Source organism: Falco naumanni, chromosome 8 (assembly GCF_017639655.2).
Source record: "Falco naumanni isolate bFalNau1 chromosome 8, bFalNau1.pat, whole genome shotgun sequence".
In the NCBI taxonomy this organism is placed as follows: domain Eukaryota; kingdom Metazoa; phylum Chordata; class Aves; order Falconiformes; family Falconidae; genus Falco; species Falco naumanni.
Genome location: NC_054061.1, coordinates 29,841,013 through 29,863,900, shown reverse-complemented (window position 1 = coordinate 29,863,900; position 22,888 = coordinate 29,841,013). Strand labels below are relative to the sequence as shown.

Genomic DNA, 22,888 nt, shown 5'->3' with positions numbered 1-22,888 from the left:
ATATGTAAGCCTTAGAGCATTGCCTTCACTATGCTATTACCTGATTATTAGCTCTGAAAGTTGATCTGAGTGTTTGGGATAGATCCACGGTAAGGCTGAATGGGAGGATGGAGTGGGGAGCTGGTGAGTGTGTGAAGCATCTTCAGAGTCTGCAGTGGTGGAAAAAGGATGTTAACATATTTGAGGAAGGTGAATCCTTGGGGTGTTTACTGTAGCTGGCAAGGAGGGGGAGAGATGTCAGATACTCTTGGAGATACTTCTAGAGACGTTGATACTTCACCAAGCATTTCCACATGATTAGAGGTGATAAAGGTGGGCTTCAGTGTTCTGTGTTCCTTATACATATAGATTATCCTGGAGAGAGCACTTTGCTGTTTGCGTGTAAATCATCCCAGTGGAAGAGCAAGAGTGGGACTGCTCTGGAAAAGCCCTAGTGCAGCTGAGCACAGGAGAGACCGAAAGCCTAAGAAAATCTGTAGCTTGTGCTGACATAAATGTCTGGCTCTTGCTTTTTACTTCTTGGAATGGGCAGGAACAGGAAGAGCTGGGAGGGCTGACTTTCTGCTTGGAAAGTATCTGTATGCAGTACTGCTGCTGATCTGATCTGTTGAAGTGTATGGCTGGTGCAGTATATGACTGTTGGAAGAAGGTGATTTTTATTCTTACAAGTAGATCATGGAAATACAGGGATCCTGTGAAACCTTGTGAACAGTGGACACGAGCAAACACCACTGCCCATCGACAGAAACACATTTGCCTGTAGAAAATGTGTTTATGCATGACAAAAGCAAACATCTCTAGATTACAGTGTGTGTTTACCAAAAACGAGACTATTGTTTGTGTTTTGTGTTTTTTCTCTACCCTACTGTTCTTTGACAGGTCACAAGATAGCCATGAAAATGTGCAATATGGTGTAAGTGATACACTAGGAACACTAGGTATTTGTGCTGTAAAATAAAGAATCATAGCTTGTGCTTATGTATCATCCTGTACTTAAAAGGACTTCAGAAGAAGACAGGGTTTGCTTGACTAGCCCTCTGAAGTGGAACATCATCATATGATAGCATAGTTAGCTTGAGATAGAAAACATTTTTTTATGTTTTTTTTATTTTAAATGACAAAGTTCATGGATCCTTCATGTTGGCAAGCTGTATTTTCCAGTCAACGGAAAGGTCAGAAGAACAGATAAGGAACTGAAGAGGTAGCGTCAAGTCTAAGGAGGAATGACCATCTTGCAGAGGAAGATCATTTAGCCCAGAGCAAAGCAGTGCAAAGGCTGTATGTTACGCTTTAAGTGGCTTTGCTAGGCTGTGCCAGCGGCACCTCCTGCAGTTGCAGCCCCTGGGGGACTGTCATTCCCACCTCTGTTTTGCTTCCTCTGTAGTGCCAATCAAAACATTGTTCCTGATTTCAATTAATACTTTTGGGCAAGAGCTGTTTTAACTGATTCTGTATCAGTGATTCAACCAAGAGTCAAATGAGTGGTAGTGCATGGTGATCAGTGAGTTGTGACTGAGGAAGAATACCCTGTAAGAAAGCACTGTTGCAGAGGAAAAGGTATGTGGAAATGCATGTTGAATACCATTAATAATACCTGTTCTTTAAGGGTTTAATAATTGTCTCTTACCTTTCTGAAAATTGCTTATTACAGGTTGGTATTTAGTACAGTAACTATGTATATAGTAACTATAAGGGGAAGGAAAAAAAATTTGAATGTGGCAAGTGTAACTTGTTCAAATGCGACTGAAATTGATAGGAAGACTTGTTTGAATGGGATTGCCCAGGGATGCAGAATTTTCAACCCTAAGTTCAGTATGATGCTGAAGGTAAAGTTTTCCCTGTGGTTGAACTACATCTCTGATGTATCAGATATTTCAGATGTCTTCTATGTTTTAGGAAGATTTGAATTTCACATGCCTTATGAAAAGCTCTGTACTTAACTTTCTATTCAGGCTTATGAGTTTGTAAGTTAAAAAAAAAAGAAAAAAGCCCACAGTTTAGATCATAAAGCTCTTCTAATGGCATTATATTGATTAGTGAAAATTACCATAGTTTTAACCTTGCCTCTCTTGGGTTTAAGGTAGGTTTGTTACTGTTTGATTCCAAGTGCTGATTTTAGTGTGATTCACATGGAAGGTCTGATTCCTGAACTGTAGTGAAACAAAGTCCTATTGTTACGTAGCTGTACTGACTGAACTGAAAACATTCTTTGAAATTGTTGATATCTGTATGCAAGCTGGTGAAAGGTCTAGAGAGCAAGTCTTACAAGGGGTGGTGGAGGGAACTGGGGTTGTTTAGCCTGGAGAAAAGGAGGCTGAGGGGAGACCTTATTGCTCCTGAAAAGAAGGTTGTAGCCAGGTGGGGGTTAGTCTCTTCTCCCAAGTAAGAAGTGACAGGACAAGAGGAAATGGCCTCAAGTTGTGCCAGGGAAGGTTTAGATTGGATATTACAAAAAATTTCCTCACTGAAAGGGTTGTTAGGCTGACCAGGGAAGTGGCTGAGTCACCATAACTGGAGTTATTTAGAAGGCTTGTCGATGTGGCACTTAGGGACATAGTTTAGTGGTGGGCTTGGCAGCACTAGGTTAACAGTTGGACTCAATGATCTTACAGGTCTTTTCCAACCTAAAAGATTCTGTGGTTGTGTATTCTTACTTGGAACAGAAATCAGAGCTGTAGATACTAGTGGTCTAGTCTGCAAGAATCCTATAAGGATAACAAGTTAGGGAGAATAGTTTGAAAGTGCTCATTGATTTGAAATTACAAAGTCATCTTAAAAACTACTTTGCTTCAGTGTTATTGTCATTGGCAGTACAGCTCAGTTTGTCAAATTACTACTGCTGCAGAAATTGCCAAATAAGTGTCGTCTTCCTGGCATGATTATTTTTTCTCTATCCGCTCCATTTTGCAATGCTTCACCACATTTCAAGTTTTATCTTTAAAAGAAACTATTTACCAAAAAATGGAAAATATTCAGATATATCAGGAGATGGGTTTTGTATATAATACAATGTTCTAACTTTATCCACTGATCTTGTCACTACTGTATTCTAACATTGCAGCCTTTTTTCTTTTTTTCTGAGATCTCAACAATTAGCATATGCTGGGTGAAGTTGTGCACTGTAACTGCCATAGCATGAACTGTTCCTAGGTTGATGGATGGCTGGGTTTAATGATCTTGATTCTTGCCCATGGGAAAAATCAGAAATAATGCAAGTATAATTTAGATAATTCTGGGATGAACTACCTAAATTGGAAACCTTATCGTCTGCTGCCTTTGGCAAGAATCTCTTCACCATGTTAATATTTTTTCTTGCCTTAAAGGCCTGCATTGGAGAGTTCTTCTAAGTTCTTAGAAGAAAGTCCCATCCTGGAGTTGATGTGGTAATGTCATTTAAAGCTGCTCCTTTTTCCATGGCTCCATGGGCTGGAAGTGTTGCTCTGTATTACACTCCTTAATGTGTTTCAAAAATCTAGAATGATAAAATATTAAAATAGGCAAAAAAGAAAAAAATTCTTGGGAGGCCATAGGAAATATTTTTCATGAGATGTGATGTAGTGCTACACAGTTTTAATAAATGTTGCAGTATGATCTGTTTTTTACTTGAGGCATATATCTTACGGCAAGTTTCAGATCATAGGTATTAGATAAAGTGGTAACAGAAATTAAAAAAATAGGTTTTATGTTTAAAAACAATATACATCTTAAAAATGTTTAACAATTGGAAACAAGTTGTTGCCATTTAGTAATTTTGAGCACACTTTGATTAGGAAGATATTTTGTGATTAGCTTAATTTTTAAGTCATCATAGTCCAGTTTTTGTAATTGAGCACTTTTACTGCAAGTCAGAGTTGAAATCTGTGCAACTGTTTCCTTCTGTAGTCAAAAAAGAACACAATGAGTTTTAATGTTATAACAAATATTACACAGTAGGACTCTCCGATCAATCTGGATGATAGATCCATGAAAACAAAAGGAAGGATTCATTAGGCTATCTGTCAGAACTGTAAAATGTAATTCAGCCTAGGGTCTATGTTTCTCTTTAGATCTCATAAATGGAGCCCAAGAACAGTGTGAATTGCCTCCTATGGATGGTTTTCCTCACTGTGAAGGGAAAATAAAGGTAAGTGAACTGCTTTTAATCTTATTATATGTGTTCTGTTAAAACCTGAATGTGAAAGAGGTCGCTGCTCAGACAGTGGTGTAAAACGGGAACAATTGGGTCAAAAAAGAGGTTATGTAGGAGTGTGTACCACTACAGCATGGCTCACCTCAAGCCCTTAATACTACTGATGCAGAGAAATAAAATTGCATCCTATTAAGACAGGAATAAAATGCTATTTTATATTAAAATGCTATACTTAATAAAATGCCTCATTATTTGAATGTTGTCTTGTTATTCAGAAACTTTATTCTCCTTTTCGCAAAGCCCTGGTTTCTTCCCCGGTATGAGTCATTTGGCATTCCCCTACCCCAGGACTGGGATTCTGTGTGTACCTTACTCCAGCCCTTTCTGTGTTTCAGCAAGACGTTTGTACTTCTTTCCCCTCTTTGGCAAGAGCTCTGTCCAATTTCTCCCTTCCCCTTTTCTGTTGAAAGCATTCTGCCTCTTCTGCTTAGAGGCTAGGGACTGCACTAAGTGTGCAACCAGAACTTTGGAGTTCAGTATTGACTCTACATAAATCCTATATTTTACTAATAATGCAGTTGGAAAGGCCAAGTCATGAAAGGCGTTAGGCATTGGTTGGAAAGGAAAAAACAAATAAACACCACCACCGCCACCCCCAAAAAACAAACAAACAAACAAAACCAACAAACAAACAAAACCAAAACCCCACACCCAAAACCTGGAAAAGACTTGCAGAGATGGAGGGTTTGGAGTTTGGTTGGTTTTTTTCCTCCAAGATACATTTCAAATGTAAGGATACTGTTTCAGTAGTGGGGGACAAAAATAAAGTAACTAGACACTTAAATATCATTATTCAGTATTACAGTTAATTTCTGGAAAAGGAATAACTACCAAAGTATGTGTGAAATTATGTTGCCTTTTCCTCTAAATAAAATTCTTAGACAATAGTATTTAAAAGAAATATCTGTACGTTTTAAATCTCTGGTCTGTTTTGATCCATATTGACAAACTGGCTGCATAGTGGCTATGTAATACATTATTAGAACATTAAAATATGAATTTAAATTTATTACTTGCTTCTGCAGAAATGGCAGATTCTTGGCAAAATCAGGCAGATTTCAATCTTGGTAACTGAAATGATCTGTTAAATTCCAGAGCGAGTGTAACACGGGGGTGATGGGGGTGTGCAATGCAGTCAACTCCAGCCGCACCCATGTTTCTGGATCTTGATTATATTCTCTTTTTGATATTTGTCTCTGCTTGCCTGGCTACCAGTTTATACAAACAATACTCCCATTTGGTATGTAGTTACTTCCCCGACATAGCTGAATGCAGATGCGGTATGCTGCAAAATAGAATTCCTTTTTTGTTACTTTGTGATTTTTATCTAGTTGAGTATAGTTGCTTGCAGCTTTCCTCTGTCATTCCTGAATTCAATGTGAAATAGTATAAGAGGTATTTACGTGGTACTTAAACCTAACAGGCTGTGTTTCTGTTCTGTTACAGTGGATGAAAGATATGTGGCGATCGGATCCCTGTTATGCAAGTTACGGTGTAGATGGGTCCACGTGCTCCTTTTTTATTTACCTCAGTGAGGTCAGTAATCTTTTAATCTGCAGAAAGGGAACATCATAGTGCCATGTTTTTTGTAACTGCAAACTTTTCTCAAAAGAAATCATAACTTTCTTCAGAAAAATTCCATAAAGAGGAAAAGCTATTAAAACAGAATTATTATGAAGTGTGTTGCTATTATTCCTAAGTTTTCCAGGGGGTTCTAGCCTGGAGAATTCTAACATTTATAATTGAGGTGATGTAAGCAGCAACTCTCCAGGGAATCCATCCTAGGTATCCCCTTAAACGGAAGTGTGAAGCTCAGTCAAAGATCCTTGCCTCTGAACACTTTTTCTGTTCCTTTCAATATAGCTCCTGAGGTAGTAGCAGGGAGGCATTTTAGGAGAGGCATTTGGGAAGTGGAACCAGGTTGTATATCCTCCTAAGCAGTGTGGCCGCTTCTGTGGAGTGGCCACTGCTTGGAGACTGTTCATGAATTGTGGAGTCTGTTAAGAGAAAATAAAAATATCTGAAAGTCATGGTTTTGAGTGAAGTTGGACATATATTAGCTAAATCTTTCAGTACCTGTGAGAACGAAAGACCCAGTTTTGTACACGGCTGAGTAACATGTCTGCCCTGGTGTTCTTTGTATAGACTTTCTCTTCCCTGGGTAATACTTGTTTTCCAAAAATGAATTTTGTCAATCAGTTATTATGAGCTCTGTTACTGGCTTGTTGTTTGTGTGCCAGGAACAGTTAGGTGTATTTGACCTCTTCTTTCTTATTAGATAAATTTTGGTAACTTACGGCAACTGACCTTGGAAGTAGCATTGATATCTATTGCCTTACTGCTTGTAAAGAATTGCAAGAGCCAATGTGGCTGCAGAATCACAAACTAATACTGATTTTACAGTTTCTGCAGGATTGGGGGGTGGGGCTTGGTTTTTTAATTACATATCTGGAGATTGTCTCCTTCTCTGGAGACATTCAAACCCCACCTGGACATGATCCTGTGCAACCTGCTGTAGGAGAACCTGCTTTTAGCAAGGGGTTGGACTAGATGATCTCCAGAGGTCCCTTCTAACCCTGACCATTCTGTGATGAAAACAGTAAGTCTGTTTTATAAGTAACCTGGTTGTAATGAAGGCAGGTTCTGTTAATTTATTCAGTTGACTGTCACTGAACTTCTGGAGGCATTGCTTGAAGCAGCAGTAATAGTTAAATGCATATCCAAAACATGTATCTGAAGAAATAAAAAAGGCTGGGTTGAATCACAAATTTGACTCATTCCATTGCTAGTACCAAGTGTTTTATTTATGGGCTATAAAGCTGGGGAAGGAAAAGACACAGCATGACTATATTATTTATCCTGTTATTTATCATAGAATCTGGAAATAGGGTTTTGTAATCATCTAAGGCCGGTCTAAGTTTCTACTAAAAGGTTACATTTTAGCATGAGTAGGTATGTTTGCACATTAGTATTCTGTCAACAAGCAGGTGCTTCATGTTTTTTATGCAGATGTATCTTAAAAATTAAGATACATGTCAACTGAATGTGAGAATCTAATATTCTTAAATGACATTTGTTACCTGGTATTTCTGTTAAATCATGGTATTTTCTGTGACAATCTTCTGGGATCATCAGTCTTGAAAACTCAGTTGATGCAGTTAGTTTTTTCATAATTGATCTTTCAGCTCATCCTGATGGCAGAATTCAAGCAGATGTACAGAGGCCAAAGGGTTGTTTTTTCACAGGTCTAGGGGCCTGAAATTTTTCTTTAAGCAACTATATTGAATTTGGGCAACTTCTCATTTCATGACGGAACAACAATATAATTAGTCTATGTGTATATTGGGTAACTTCAGACAAAGGTCTTGTACTTTTTTTTTGAGAAGTGTTTTCCCATGACAGAATGTAAAACTAATATTGGGTGAGCGCATGTTATTAACCTTGAGTTTAAATTTGGCATTCTTAATCCTATGATTAATTCCATGATTAATGCCCAGAAGCAGAGGTTGAAAGCTTAAATGTTTGCGAATGCAAGCATGAAATGAAATTTTAACAACACTACAATGATGTGGATTTATGAGGTGTGTTGGCTGCTCAGGATAACTTGGAAATGCTGTTGCGAGAGTAATTTGTCAAAATGGACAGTGATGAAGAGTTGACAGTTTATAGTATGGTTGCACAGCTGAATGATAAATGTGTCCACAGAGCTCTCAAGTCAAAACTGCTGATTTAAAATATTAAAATGCATAAGGGTACTGGAAGGGTATTACTGTTGAGATTTTTCTTTTTTACTCTGAGGTTACGGTGTAGGAGTAAGATGGTTGCATACACATGCTCTGTTTGAAAAGGCAATATATGCATCAAATTATGCACAAACTTGGTTTGAAAAGACAGACCATGCATACTTTTGCTCTTTAAACTCTACAATCTAGTGACAGGCACTTGTGCTCTTTCCATACTCTTTTGGGATCTACTTTTTTCTTCCAAAGCAGTTCAGTTAGGATATTATGTTATGCTCTTCTAGCAGTCTTCATAATACTATTTTAAACTTGTAAACAAAGGAGCCCAAAATACTACATTTTGGTGCCTAATATGGGTCAGAACCACAAAGACACAAAGTAACTTGTCCACAGTTTATGCAGAGGTTTAGAAACAAAGCTACTTTGGTTATCTGTCATGTGCCCTTGTTATGTTTCCACCATGTGTGTCTGCAGCACAGAAACAGCACATTCAAAATCCATGCTGCCCTGAGTCTTTTCTTCTGAAGAACCTGCACAAGTGCAAGTGTTCGCACTTCTGCCTCCCCTGGTTTGCTTTGGATGGCACTTCAGCAGGACCCTAAGAACAGTTAGCTGAACAGCTCTTCCACTTCCCTTCCCTTGCCTTGGCTGCTTGAGCAAAATGGGGGGCAAGTGTTGTAGCAGAAGGAAAGCCAGAAGCAATCCAGCAAATTCGGGCTTTTGTTTTGTTTTGTTTTTTATTATTTAAAGCTGTCCCATGTACAGACATGCAAATAAAGCTGCTAGAATTTTCGCACTTCTATCTTGCTGTTTTGCTGCAGGCACCGGATCACTCCTGGTGGATGATACGCAGCTGTGCAGTCATTGTAACACTAATTGTGTTGGAGCCTTTGAAGGCTGGAGAAGACACAAATGGCCTAAATAGAAAAACTAGACTTACTTTCTCTTAAATAACAGAGCAAGACAGATATTAGAAGTAGCAAAAACTGAAAAGCAAGTTAAGCTAACTCTAAGGTTTCTGGATAGTTGGGGCTTGTTTCCATTTAACCATGATAGAAACTTGCCCATTGAGAAGAGTTATTTCCTTTTAAACTTAGCATTTAGTTATGAAAAAGCCAGTTGTTTAACACTGTAGAATCACTGGCACAGTTATACATTTCATGGATGGCATTGCCTCTGGGGAGAAATGTGAAAAAATTAATTTCTAGACAGTACAAAAATATATTTCACTGCAGAATGTCAGTTTGCAGCTGAAGAATGAAGCTTTTAAAAATATCTTCTAGAAAATGAATTTTTCACACTGTTTCCCAGCTTAAAAAAAAATATAAAATCTGGAGGGGTCTTATCACTCCTTCATCTAGATATGTATGTGCTTTCTCTGAGAAGACTGACTTGCACAGGAGTGGGACTGCTGCTGTGGCTGCTAGTCAGCCAGAAGCTGTGACACAAGTTACCACTGCTCAGGGGTTATTATATAGATGCTTACCTGCTGGAGCTGGGCAGATCTCATTAAAGTCCCAAACTTTGGATCTCCAGCTTGCATTTCAGGTGTGAATGTAATTTTTGGTACCCATCTTGGAAGTGGATCCAATGCTTCAAAAGGCTAAAACTGTTTCAAAGGCCAATCTTTGAGACTCTTGTAGCTTTTGCACGTATACCACTAGAGAGAATTTGTTCTTTCAGTCTTTCAGACTTGATGGAAACAGAATGCATCGTTTGATTGCAGGAGTATTTTTCTTTACAGTTCCTTTTACTTTGAGGGATAAAGCAGAAAAATGCAAACTGAAGGTGATTTTGAATGTGCCTTTCTTTCCAGAATGCAGGCTGTAGTCTGCAGCACATTTTAGTGAAAACACCTGGGAATCATAATTAAAGTTCCTCAAATCCTTGTGGTTTTGCTAGTTTACTGCAGTTTGCTCACATCTGTGTGGAAGTCCCCTTTCCACAGCTTTTGCTGTATGTGTAAGCTGTATTTCTGACATTAGCTGAGTTAATGTTTTGCATTTCTTCAATGCAATGTAACATCAAACCAACTTCTTTGAATTCTATGCAATTACTCAAAAAATTGACAAAAATGTTATTGTCTGAAACATAAAGCAGAAAAAAGCTGGAACTATTTAGTCATCTCACATGTGTTCCTGAGAAATTGAAATGCTAATGATAGCCAACACTTTGTCCCCAAATCATCCATTAGTGTATTGGCCTGGCTTTGGGCTATTTGGGCTCAGTTACCTTTTCTATTTATGTCGCTTTAAACTAGGATTTTTCTGTCTTGTTGGAAAAGGAGTAGATGCCTGTGTAAAAGAGGAATCATATTTAGTGCACATTACTGAAGTTAGATTAGAGACCATTTGTTGACTGATTTCTATGTCTAAAATGCCATGTTACAGTGTCACTGTGGCTTCAGGTACCTAACAGTCAACATTTGAGTTTTCCTTTGGAAACAACCAAATCTGAAGTTACCTGTGCACTCCTCCATTTCACTAAACAGGCAGGCAGGCATCTGGAACACTGCAGATTTTGTAGCACCTTCAAAATGACTTCCTATCACTGAAGAAAAGCTAAACAAAATAGAGGTTTTACAGCTTCTAGAGGAGCTGAGAAAGTCACCTTCCCAATGGGAGCAGCTCTTTCACATTGAATTTTCAAATGGATTTTCTAAGTGAACATTATGAATTCTCTGCCTGCCTTCATACTGCCCAGTAAATTTAAAGGTACACATTCTTTCACCAGATATTGCAGCACTCGGTGGTTTTTTTTTATTTCCCACTGTAGGACTGGCATAAGATATTTAACAGCAGCACTTCACCATGGATAGAGGTACACTAAGCAATAATGCTGTTCATCTGATGTGCAAAGAAAGTTGCTTTAGTTTCCCTGTAAATGTGCTGCACCTGCCTTTTGGAAGGATCCAAAATGAAGGTTGTCCCAGGTGTTTAGAGAGAGCACCCTTCAGCTTCTACTTTATTAAACTCCTGCTGTGACTCCTTAAAAGCATAAAAGACTTCCTGAAATTTTGGATGTGGAGGGCTCTGGCACAGTATGCTTTCATTCAGTTTGGAAGATGTTCAGACTACGCCAGTGCTATAGATGTTTGCCAGGTTCTTATAATTGCTTGAATTACTTCCTCTGTAATGTAGTCAGGTGCTGCAGTCTTGACATCCATTCAGTCTCATTGTGTTTCTGAGGAAGAGTTGCTGGAAAAGATAACCTGCAAAGCTTGTATAAAACACACTCTTCAAATTTCTTATGTTTGGGTTTTGATTCTGGTTTTTTTGTGTTAAATCACCAGTAAGCTACATGAGCATAAAATTACAGTGAGCCTGGATTGTCTGTGATAAGAAACTCAAATTCAGTTTAAGCAGAATTTAGGCATCCACACCGTAAAGCAGTTCGGAACACTGACTTTTCACTTACATCAAGAATCACGTAGGGCTTAAATTTTGAACTTCTAATTTACCATGCAAGCTAAGGTTATGGAGCTAGACAGTGCTGTGTCTGCTGCGATTTGAAAACAAGCAGGGAACACTTGACTTCTCAGGTGGACCTAGTTTCTTGAGCATGATCCAAGACTACCTAATGCGTTTGATTGGTATTGAATTCAACACTAGGTACAGGAGGCACCGCTGGTCTTATTAAAAAATTATGGCAATACAAAGATCAATACAGCGTGTTCTGAATAACAGCTTAGTGTTTATGGACTCATAGTGTTTCAGACTCAGCCAAAAAATGGTCAGTCTTCAATTCTGTAGTTGCTGCTTTCCAACAGTCGTCTTTAACTGATAATCTGTAGTCTGATACTACATCCTTCCTATTAAACCATGTGCATGACATTGTAGTGGTTGCTGCAGAGAGAATAAGCTAGAGAAAGACTTGTAACTCAGTGACAGGAATGTTGTCCTGGAAAGGGGGAAGAGAAGTCCTGGTTCCTTCTTCAGAGACAACTTCTGTGTTTTGTCTTAAATGATCAAAATAAATGCATAAACAAGCAGGATCCAAACAAACACTTCCGTCCTCCTTCTCCTTGCTGAGACTTAGGGCTTATTGCATGTGGCTATTCTGTACCTAAACAAATACAAAGCTGAAGTATTTGCGTATCTCTAAAGTGGATCTAGATGAGGTCTCCATCGGTGATATCAAAATCCTTTCTTTCATCATTGCTGATGACAGAGAGAAGTTGCATGTAAATGGAACAATACCAGATTTGTAAATGCATACTGCAGCCTTAGCGCATGCTATGTCATTTCCCTGTTTATAATCATTACGTACGTGTCTATACACACATTTGTATGTTTACCACACACTTTTTTCTCCCCATTGTACATGTTATTTAATAACAGATATTCCTGGCCCAGGACAACTTATGCTTTAAATGCCGTTGCATTTTCTGCAAACTTTTTAGTTATGAGTTAACCAAAGCAGGGTCCCCACCCCCATCACCTTGTTCTGTATTAGGAACTTCCAGAAAATGTGTTGCAAAACACAAGTTCTCTTCACATTCCCTGCCCTATCATGTCGCTGTTGAGACGGACACAACACACAACGGATTGTGCCCAAAAGGCCCCATTTATTGTTCTAACAAGCCTTTTTATATATTTCTTAAGAATAGGTGTCTATACATGGTTGGTTCACTCACAGACCATCAGTTCACGATTGGGTGGCCTTTTCTTTGCTACATCTTAGACACACTTCTACTTGGCACATCTGGCGGCTCCTTATCTTGTTGGCTCAGCTCTTCTCAGGACTTTCCCAGGCTCTTCAAGGATACACGAGTATCTGTTCAAGGCTAAAGTTAAGCTCTCATTCCGATCCTTCGGACCAGCTGAGGTTTCCCACACAATCTCTGTCTCTCCTTGGTCCTTTCAGTGAAAGTTGATAGGCTTTCATTAAGCAATGTGGGAGCAAGGGGAGAAAAGTAAGTTCAAGGCACCAGGTGTTTTCACAGAGGTTGCATCACTGCTGGTGCTGATTTGTCACACAAGATGGGGGAGATTGAAGATTTCCCCTCAAGTCAATATGAGCAGTTGTAGACTTTTCCTTGCCTTTTGTTCTCCCACATCTATATTTGGAAGTTAGTACTTACAGAACTAAAACCTGACTTGTACTTATTTTACATCCATAAGTCTGAGAAAAATGGATTAAGTTTTCACTGGTATTTGCTGGGAAAAAGGTCATTTCATGAGCATCCTCCTGCATTTCCCAATAACTATAGCACCCACCTTTGCTTTCAAAGAAGTTCCCATGGCAGTGGTTAATAGTCCAAATCTGAGACAAGCAGGTGCAGAACTTGTTCAGAAACTATGGATATGACTAGAGCTGCTGTTGTGGGCCATATTTGGGTCATGCAAAGCAACTAGGAAAATTACTTAACCACTTGGATTTCATATTTAGTTATAGGTATCCTTACGAGAAACCCTGAAGCAATTACAAACAAAAAACCTCTTTCTAGGTCATCTAAAGTTCTCACGAAACTGTAGGTCCAGCCAAAAGTTGCAGTTAGTAGTTTCTAGGTTTAAAGATAAAAGTCTGTGTGTTCTGGACAGGACGTATTGAAGTGTGCAGTTTGAATTTGAATATTGGTGCGCTGGGGGCAAGAGAGGAAGGCCCAGTAATGAAACAGCAAGGGAAAGAGCAGAAAGTGATTGTCTTGAAAAAGACCAGTAGTACAGTTATTTAAATTATTTGCAATGGAAATAGTATGTGTACTGCACTACTGTGTGTCATTATGTGGGGCTAAATAGAGAGGAACACAAAGGTTATTTTGCTACTCATCTGGATTAGTGCAAACTGTTGCTTTTAATTCTGACACAAAATATTGAGTACTGTTTTGTACAGGATTTTTAGGCAGTCTTTACTGAGGCTTTGCACCACTGTAGACCTTAATTTTACATAGTGCAATGCAAAAACAGTTAACTGGAAGCTTTTTACCTGAAATACACGTAAAAATGCAATTGCTGTGGTTTTTGAGGAAAGCAGCAATACAACTGAGCAGCCCACTAGATATCTTGTATAAGTAACATCAAATCAGCAGTGGTTTTTAATTTTGTAGTAGAAGCCTGTCAGTGCTGCTGTTTCCTTTTCCAATAGTTCTACAAAGGCTGTCTCTGAAATCTTCAATATCTTGTGTAGCTGTGTAGGTTGAAACCCCTCTCCCTTTCGCCAGATCGTATATAGACTGTTGGTCATCTGTTGTTCTCACTGAACAGGGAAGCAAGAACCCAGAGATGGAGAGAGATATTTCTGTTAACTCTGAAAACCTTGTTTTTCTTGGAGGTGTGATATTTCTGGAGTACTGGGTATCTCTAAATAAAGGTGATACAACTTGTGTAGATTTTCCTGCTGTAGTTTTTTACTTCTTCCTTCTTCGCTCTGTATCTACCTGATAATATCTGTTACAATCTAAAAATGTCTTAGGTGCATGAACTTCAGTGTTGAGTGTTTGTGCGTTCTGCCCTCTGCCATCACTCTAATCATATTTGATTTTCGTCTCAGTTTCTCTTGGAACCATGACTTATTAATTCTAGTTGATTCTTTAATTACCTGTAAAATTAGCTCATGTTCTGAACAACAGAATTTTTATTAGCATTTTGTTTGGTTTTGCTTTCAAAATGTTTCCATCTCAGGGGCATGTATATCCCTGATCTTTTTTTGCCCAAGAATACTTAAAATTCATTACGAAAGTAATCCTAGTTTGGCTGGTTTATCAGTCAGTATTTGCCTTTCCATCCCCACTTTCCCTTGTGTCAATATATTAACTTAGTAAATTTTTTTTTCTTTTTCCCCTTTTCCATTGTATGTCAGACTCATTGCTTCATCTTTGCTTTCCTGGTGCTCTTGTTAATTATTATCCCCCCATCTAACAGCTTTCTGTGATCTATTGGCTCATAAACAAGAAGAATTTTTTCTTTTTCTGTAAGAGAATGCCTTTGCATTCTTCTCAGTGCATTTATCGGTCCTGAAAATAACAAAACAACTGGCATACCTCACCAGAGGATTTTTAAATGCATATTTTCCAAAGTAAGTTGGTCTTTCCAATGAAAAGAGGAATTGACTGAATATCAGTAAGGAAAAATGAGTGCTAGACCAACTGTATACACTGATATTACTTTGAACCTACTCCTTAAGTGCTTTTTTTGTGATTAGAATTACTGTAACTTGGTATAGACTACAGAGAGTATTTCTAAAAGCACAAAAGAACTCTATTTGTTTTTCAGTAAGTTTCATGCAGTTGACTGTCCTTGGCAGCTCTGAAAAATCTTCAATTCCTTTAGGATGCCTGATGGTGCAATGTGAAATACATGAAGCCAGAAAAGGGACATGTACAGTAGTCCTTGAAATGTCATATCTTAATTTAGATCAATTTTAATGCTAGAAATAATTCAAAATTATTTGTACTATGTAAAAAGAGAGATTGGGACTGTGTATGATTTGTAATATGGATCTTGCAACTCTTTTCTACCAGTGATTGCACAATTTATCTTAGTAAAAGTTAGGATTGTTAATTGCTACAATTTCTGGTATGTTTCCAGAGTTGGAGACCACTGAAGAATTGGATGTTTTCCAATTAGGTTGATAAGTCATCACTTTCAAATGTTGTATTAAATATGTTGAGTAGATTAAGTCATAGCATTCAAATTAACGCTTTTATATAATTTGTCTGAGGAACCTAAGCTTGATACATTTCTTCTCTTTAACGAGGTTATGATGTCTCTTATTTTTCATGTGAATGACCTTCTAGGCAATCATTTGGTTTGATCTTAAGTTTTTAATTTCTGATGCTTCAGGCTTACTGCAGCATGATTAAGCTAAAGTGCTTTGGCAGGTCTGTGACTGGAGGAACCATAAGAGCAGCTCTGACTTCTGATTCTTTGGGAGTTGTGAACCTAATTGGTAGTGATGGGGTATCTTAGGTGGCCTATAAATTTTTGAATTTCTCTCTTTTCACGGTACAGTTATGTTTCTGTTTTCATGGGTTTGCCTTTAACAGTGAGATTCCTTCTTCCCCAGAACAAATGGTCTAATTTCCTAAGGCACACAAATAATAAAGATTCTACAAGATAAGCAGGATTCCTAGGGAGAGCATAGGAGCTTTCAGTAACTTGCATCCATTTGCTGTTTCTTCCTTAACTACTAGCTGTTGTACTTTTTTTTTTTTTTCTTTTTTCTAGTGGACAATAGTGAAGTATAACATTTGCACTGATGATGTTTCTGTAAGAATTACAGCTATTAGTACCTGTGGATATTGTTACATATAATTATGTTTATTTATACCCTTCAAATAGGGTGGTTTTGTTTTATTCTTCTTTCAACCTTTAGTCTAGATAGCTACAAGGTAGGACTTTGATCATTGAGTTTTTTCAGGCTCGGCTTTTTAATAAAGATATTCTAGGGAGATAGGAAAATTTCCAAAATATGTATTGTTTTAAGGTCTAGAAGCATAAAAAACTTGATGCTTTTTTGCAAACATTTAGGAACTGCTCAGAGAAACTGTATTTAGAGCATTTAACAGCTGACCTCTATCTTGAAAGGGTTTTATCTCCTGTATTCATTATCATAGATGAATATCAAAATGCAGCTTTTGGTTGCAAATTTGCAAGGTTAAAATAGCTTTGAATTGCAAAAAGACTTTGTAATCTTTTCTTGCAAAAAAACAGTTTTACCTTGCAGTGACTTACTAGACAGCAGATGCCTCACTTAAACCATAGAAAGGTGTATTATAAAGGCAGTGAGAGACTTTGGTAGACCAGTAAGTAGAACAGAATTTATTTTCATGTGATTGTTTTACAGGTTGAAAATTGGTGTCCTCGTTTACCTTGGAGAGCAAAAAATCCTAATGAAGAAACGGATCAAAAAACAGTGGTAAGAACAATATTAAAACATGAGAAGCAATTCAGTAATTGTAATTCATGCAGAAGATCCTGGAATTTTGTGGCACATAAATGCTAATAAGACTAGAATTTACCATTTTTATTCCTCAGCTCCTTAGAACTGCAGGGAAACATCCTTGACTGTATATATGTAGCTCACCATGTTTTTTCTCCAGTCATTGTATTGCACTACAGTCTTGGTGGTAGATTTTCCATTAAAAATATTTTTGTGTTTAAATATCTGAAATATTGTACACAGATACTGAGAGAAATTACAAATCCATAGACTATTCGCCAGTGTTAAGAGACCGTATATGAAACTGTCCATTTTTATTGTCCCATAAATTTGGGCCTTATATATAAAAATGCCTTGATGGTAGAGGCTTACATAATTTCAGTTTTGTAGAAACATTTTGATTACTCCTAATTTTTTTTCCTTTAAAAGCTCTACAGCATGCAGAGTTAGTTCTAAACTGTTATAGCCTAATTATGTAGCAGTTAGGTATTTTAAGATAATTGCTGGGCTGTATATGAATGTTGCTTACATAATTTAGATATAAGCTGTCTCATTTTGTAAACCCAATTGTTCTTAGATCAGTCTAGTTTTAAAATTAATATTTCCTTAAAGATTTATATATGTTTCTTCCTTTGTGGTATAATAGGAGACTTCCTTGCATTTTTTTTAAGATATTGTAAGATTCATGATAAACATGAATCTTCAGCGTACTGTTCTGATTTTATATTGTGTTTTAGAGATACTTTAACCTCATTTTGAAACACATGAACAAAACCAAATCTTACATTGCAGAAATAAGTACATTGTGAGATGCTGCAAACGTATTCTGGCGGTACCAAATACTACTAATAAAAATAACGGTAATTTATGTGGCTTAGAAATATCTGTTAAAACATGTCTTATGTATTTGGACTAAAACAGGGAGTTTAGCATTGGGCATGTATCTTCTTTTTTTAAAAATTATTTTAGATGTGCAGCGCAAAGCACAGAATTCACATTTGAGAAGTTTTTTCACTTCTGAAACGTACACTATTTGAAGAATAACTAATGTGTTGGGGGTTTTTTTCAATGCTTTAATTCAAGGCTGAAATTCGTATCAACTTCGATAATCTCTACAAAATGATGTCAAGACATGAGGAATTCAGATGGATGATGTTACGCATCAGACGAATGGCTGATACCTGGATTGAAGCAATTAAATCACTCGCAGAAAAACAAAATTTGGAGAAAAGAAAACGAAAAAAGGTAAACAAAAGTGGTTTTCATTCCTGTCACTTACAGTCATATAGGCTCTTTTAAGCTGCTTCTTCCAGAAGTAACTTCAGAGTGGAAAAACCAAATATGTCCAAAAGGCTCATATTTATACTTGTGCCTCATTTCAGGAGGTATTTTGCTGTTTGAAATTACTGTTACAATGGATATTTGCTTTACAAAGAATTTCACATACTTCCCATGAGTCAATCTTTGAGTGAGTTTTCCAACCTCTTTAAAATTGGATAAAATAGAGAGATAATGTAGAAGTCTCTCTCACCCTCTCTGTCAGAAGAAGGGAGAAACTGTGAATTCACTGCAAGCTGATGACATTGGAGTTTTTTACATGTTGTAGAAAACAACAATTGTACATCATCTTTGTCCAAACTTGAGACTTCAAATGGTGTGTTTCTGGTTTGGATTTGAGTACACTTAAAGTTGACCACAACTTTGGATTGGATCAATGTAAACTCCCTGTAACGAGTTCAATTTAAAAACCATGTGATTCTTGAAGTGAAAAGTTCTATTATATTTGATTTAATTTTTTTTTACCTCAACTAGTCAAGATAGAGCTGAACGGTTTAAACACAACAACAGGCTTCCCTTCCTGCCTTGTTCTTACTAGAGCTAGTCTGGAGTGACAGCAGGCCATGCACAGTCATGTTTCTACCCTCTCACGTCTGGCTGGCTGCAGCTCAGCTCCTTGCTTGACATTCTCAGTCCTCGCATGAGGTCTACGCTCCATGTTGTGGCTGTAACGTTTGTCTCATACTGCGGTCCTTGGGTAGGCTCAGCCTCTGTCAGGGAGCAACTCTTCTTTTTCAGGCAGCTCTCCAGCCTGTTTTATTACAGGACTATAACACCTGAGAATACATAAACTCAAGAATAAACAACAGCAGTACTGTCCTGCACAAGCAGCTTTGATGGCGTGCCCTAGCGCTTATTCTTCGCTTTTAAAAGTCCTTTGAGGTTGCTCTGTAGCACATATGATGACTTCATTTTAATGTGTCCAGTTCAGTTCTAGGAGCTGCAAGAGAGTGGAACAAAATGGTTTTTTGAATGTTGTTTCTTTACAAGGAGTGAGGGAAAAGGGTTTTGGTGTTTGGGAGTTTTTATGCTTGGCAACTGTATGTACCCACATTCAAATAACAGTCCAGGGTATGTAACAAAGTGTTTGGAACTCAACATCTGTGCTTCATTAGAAAGGCAAGGACAGACTTGAAGGAACTGCAGAGAAAACTTTCCTATGGTGGCACTGGAGAGGTCCGGTTCAGAAAGCATCCTAATACTTTTATGCCGTCTTTCAGAGTTCTTAATGGCTTGTTCACAGTGTCATACCCTTCCTTAACTACACTGTCTCGTATAAGCAAGTATATCCTACTTTTTCAATCAAAGTTAGTGTGAGCCACAACTTTCTGTGCAGAATTGCAGGTTGTTTTGTAAATAACGCCTGTTTGGGGGGGTTGTTTAACTACTGGTCTGGTGGCAGATAATAGCACAAGACAATATAGTAACGTTCATATCATTACTGTTCTGGAGATCCATTACAAAATTAAATCATGGGAGTGGGAGTATTGGATATTTTTGGTTGATTTTTTTTTTTTTTTGGCCGTAGTGGGCATTTAATAGATAGAAAAAATGCTATGAGTATAATAGTTGCATGTTTAATGTTGATAACTCTGACATATGACTTTCCTTTCCAGATTCTTGTTCATCTGGGGCTTTTGACAAAAGAATCTGGGTTCAAGATTGCAGAAAACGCATTTAGCGGTGGCCCACTTGGTGAATTAGTCCAGTGGAGTGATTTAATTACATCTCTCTACTTACTGGGCCATGACATCAGGATTTCAGCTTCACTGGCAGAGCTCAAGGAGTAAGGAGATTACTTTCACATTTGAAACTGGAATACAAAAAAAATGAATTGTGAACTCTTGATGCTGCTATTAACAGTATATAATTTTTTGAAGCATCAAATGGAAGTGGTAATTCACTAAACAGACGATAAGATTATTTTCATGAGCTAAGTATATGTGCTATGAAAAGGATAATGTGTTTTCATTGTAGCTTCAGGCTCCTGAGACTTCATAAATGAATGTTGTAAAATTTAAACTAAGCAGCTTACTCTTTAACATTCCAGGTGCTTTAACCAGCTGCAATAGAAAATGTTACAAACTAGCATAATTCTGTGTCCTCTTCTTCAGTTTCTGATATACTTCACTCAGTATCTCATATTAAAACAAAGGTTTAAATCCTTTAAACATATTACTTTCAATGTGGTTAATTGCTTATGTTAGGTCAAGTTGCTACTTCACTCACCTTTGTCTTGTTTTGCATACTAGTTCAGCATGAGGCATAAAACATCTGTTTTAAGCTTGAGCACATATGGTTTTTCTGTGGCTTTTGGTTTTTTTTTATAATAAACATGACAGCATCATTTTATAGAGAGCTCTACCATAAAGCTGTCAATAGAAGTCAGAAATTATTTCACATCATTTCAAAGTACACTGTTTTTAAACATTCCAACCACATTACTCTTGTGTTTAAACTAGATGAGGTGTTTAGTGGAAATTAGCACTTTACTGATGAATAAATACTTCTTTAATAAATGCTGAGCATCTTTAGCATTTGAATGTTCTTACATGGTGCCTGATTTGGCAAAAATAAGAGTAAAGCTTTTTTGGAAAGGCAAATTATTGGTATGAATAGTATTACAGCATCTATTCAAGGTATTTGAAAAGTAATACTTTTCCATATTCCTTCTTTTTTTGTTCAGGATTATGAAGAAGGTTGTAGGTAACAGATCTGGCTGCCCTACCCAGGGAGATAAAGTTGTAGAACTCATTTACATTGATATTGTGGGACTCACTCAGTTTAAGAAAACCCTTGGTCCATCATGGGTACATTACCAGTAAGTATAACACTTATTTGAACTCTTGGCTGCTTTGTTAAAGAGGTTTTGTTGAATAACACCTGTCAAACTACTGAGGCTTTTTTTTCACATGAATGTGAATGTATTTAAAAGTAAGAATGTGGTTCTCTGCTGTCTTTCACTATTAGGAATAAAGGGTCTGTTACCTGTTTGTTGCATACCATCTTTATCCCCCTCGGCAAGTTTGGGATTCTTAGATGCAAGCATTTTTAATCTTAATGACTTACATTATCTTGTTGAGTCATCGTCTTTGCCTTTCCTTCCATCCCTTCCTTACAGACCTCCCCCACCCGTTTTGTTCTGTAAATTACTAGATGAGCTGAGAGATATTGTATTTTGCTGTTTAGTTGGAATACCAAAGGCATGTTTTGCTTGTCAGTGTTTGTAGCCATACTGGACTGATGATGATGGAGATTTATCTGTTCTGATTGTATTGCCCAACAGCCACAGTGCAATTTTTTCGGTTCCATCCCTGAAGATGCTGGGAAGACAATTGTCGGGGTGGATCTAAAGAATAAACTGCAGTTGTTGTTACTACTGTAACCTATAAACATCTTTTGATTAGAAGTGGAAGATGGTGATCACGATAAATTACTTTGTACAGCCTTCTTAATGTCTGCAGTTTTAAACCCCATTTCTTTTTGTCAATAACGTTAAATCAGCAAGCCTCCCATGTGTTGTACAAATACATACCAGCATAAATAAAACCAAATCTAAATTACTGGCTTTGAGTTTTCTATACCTAATTGAATTAGCTGTGTTTCATGATCCATAAAGTCCAGTAAATCCTACTTGAAGGAAGGTATTGAAAGGTGTTCACTGCAGGCAGAAAATTTTCTCTCAACCTCAGGATTTTCTAGAGCATTGGATCTTTTCAGCATAATTTTAAATCAGAGTACTGTGATCAGTGTTGCAGATTAGATTACTCTTAATCTCTTTTTTGAAGCAGAGGAGTAAAGGGATTTTCTGGTTTTTAGGAGCCAGCTAATAAAGATAATCCCATTTTCCACTGAGCTACAGTTGATTGTCTGTCTGCCAGATGTAATTGTCACTAGGCGATCACATATAGTATTGTGGCCATGATATAAAACCATACTTATAAATTTAAAATGTTTCTTCCCTTTCGCTTTGAATTTCTTATTTAGTATATTCCATAATGAAGATACAGAAATACACCATGATATTGAGATTATTAGATTAGGTCTTCAATTTTTCTTGTTTATCTGAAGTTGTCAATCTCTTTTTCATCAATTCCTAATTTGTGATAATGACTGACTTTTTCTGGTTTAGGAGAGCAGAATTAAATTTAACTCCAAATAAATATCTTGGGTAGTATAGGAGGTTTTGTTAGGCTTTTGAAGAAAAACATTTCTTAATGCCTCTATTCTGCAATATTGGATTTCATAGGATAGAAGGGGACCTTATGTAGTCCATAGGCTTGCTGAAAAGTAGGTCAGATTTATTTGTCTTTATAGAGAATTTTTTGCCTAATCTTTTACTGAAGACTGGGAAAGATATCCCAGCCATTGTTTTATATTGTTAAGCTTTTCTTTAAAGTGCTTTTCTAGGCCTGATATCTTGCAAACTGCCCATTAATGCTTATTCTAATATGATTCTGGGGAATAAATTGCTTACTTCCCCTCTCTGCCAGCCTCTAGAATGTCCTACCTACTGCTTTTCCTTCGTTTGCTTTTCTTTAAAATGAATTCGGGGGTTTGGATCATCATTTAGATTTCAGATTTTGTACACCTTTGTAGACCTTTCATCAAACTTGTTGCATTTGTTGGCAACCTCTGTCATTACTTGATACTTTCTCTCAAGTTCAGTGTGCAGAACTGCATCCAGAGTCTAGCAGAGACTACCAGAATTGATTAGAGCAGAAAAATTAATTCATAG

The 22,888-nt window shown here is 37.3% G+C and overlaps 1 protein-coding gene across 2 annotated transcripts in view; it reads left to right on the top strand.

Moving 5' to 3' along the window:
• The window catches only part of MGAT5 (alpha-1,6-mannosylglycoprotein 6-beta-N-acetylglucosaminyltransferase), a 132,327-nt gene that overhangs the window by 64,795 nt on the left and 44,644 nt on the right, over positions 1–22,888 (top strand). For both annotated transcript variants that reach the window (XM_040603513.1, XM_040603512.1), the window contains 6 exons: positions 4,047–4,123; positions 5,636–5,725; positions 16,717–16,788; positions 17,896–18,057; positions 19,767–19,936; positions 20,837–20,971. In XM_040603513.1, the coding sequence (XP_040459447.1) occupies positions 4,047–4,123; positions 5,636–5,725; positions 16,717–16,788; positions 17,896–18,057; positions 19,767–19,936; positions 20,837–20,971 (706 nt within the window). The remainder of the gene's footprint in view (positions 1–4,046; positions 4,124–5,635; positions 5,726–16,716; positions 16,789–17,895; positions 18,058–19,766; positions 19,937–20,836; positions 20,972–22,888) is intronic.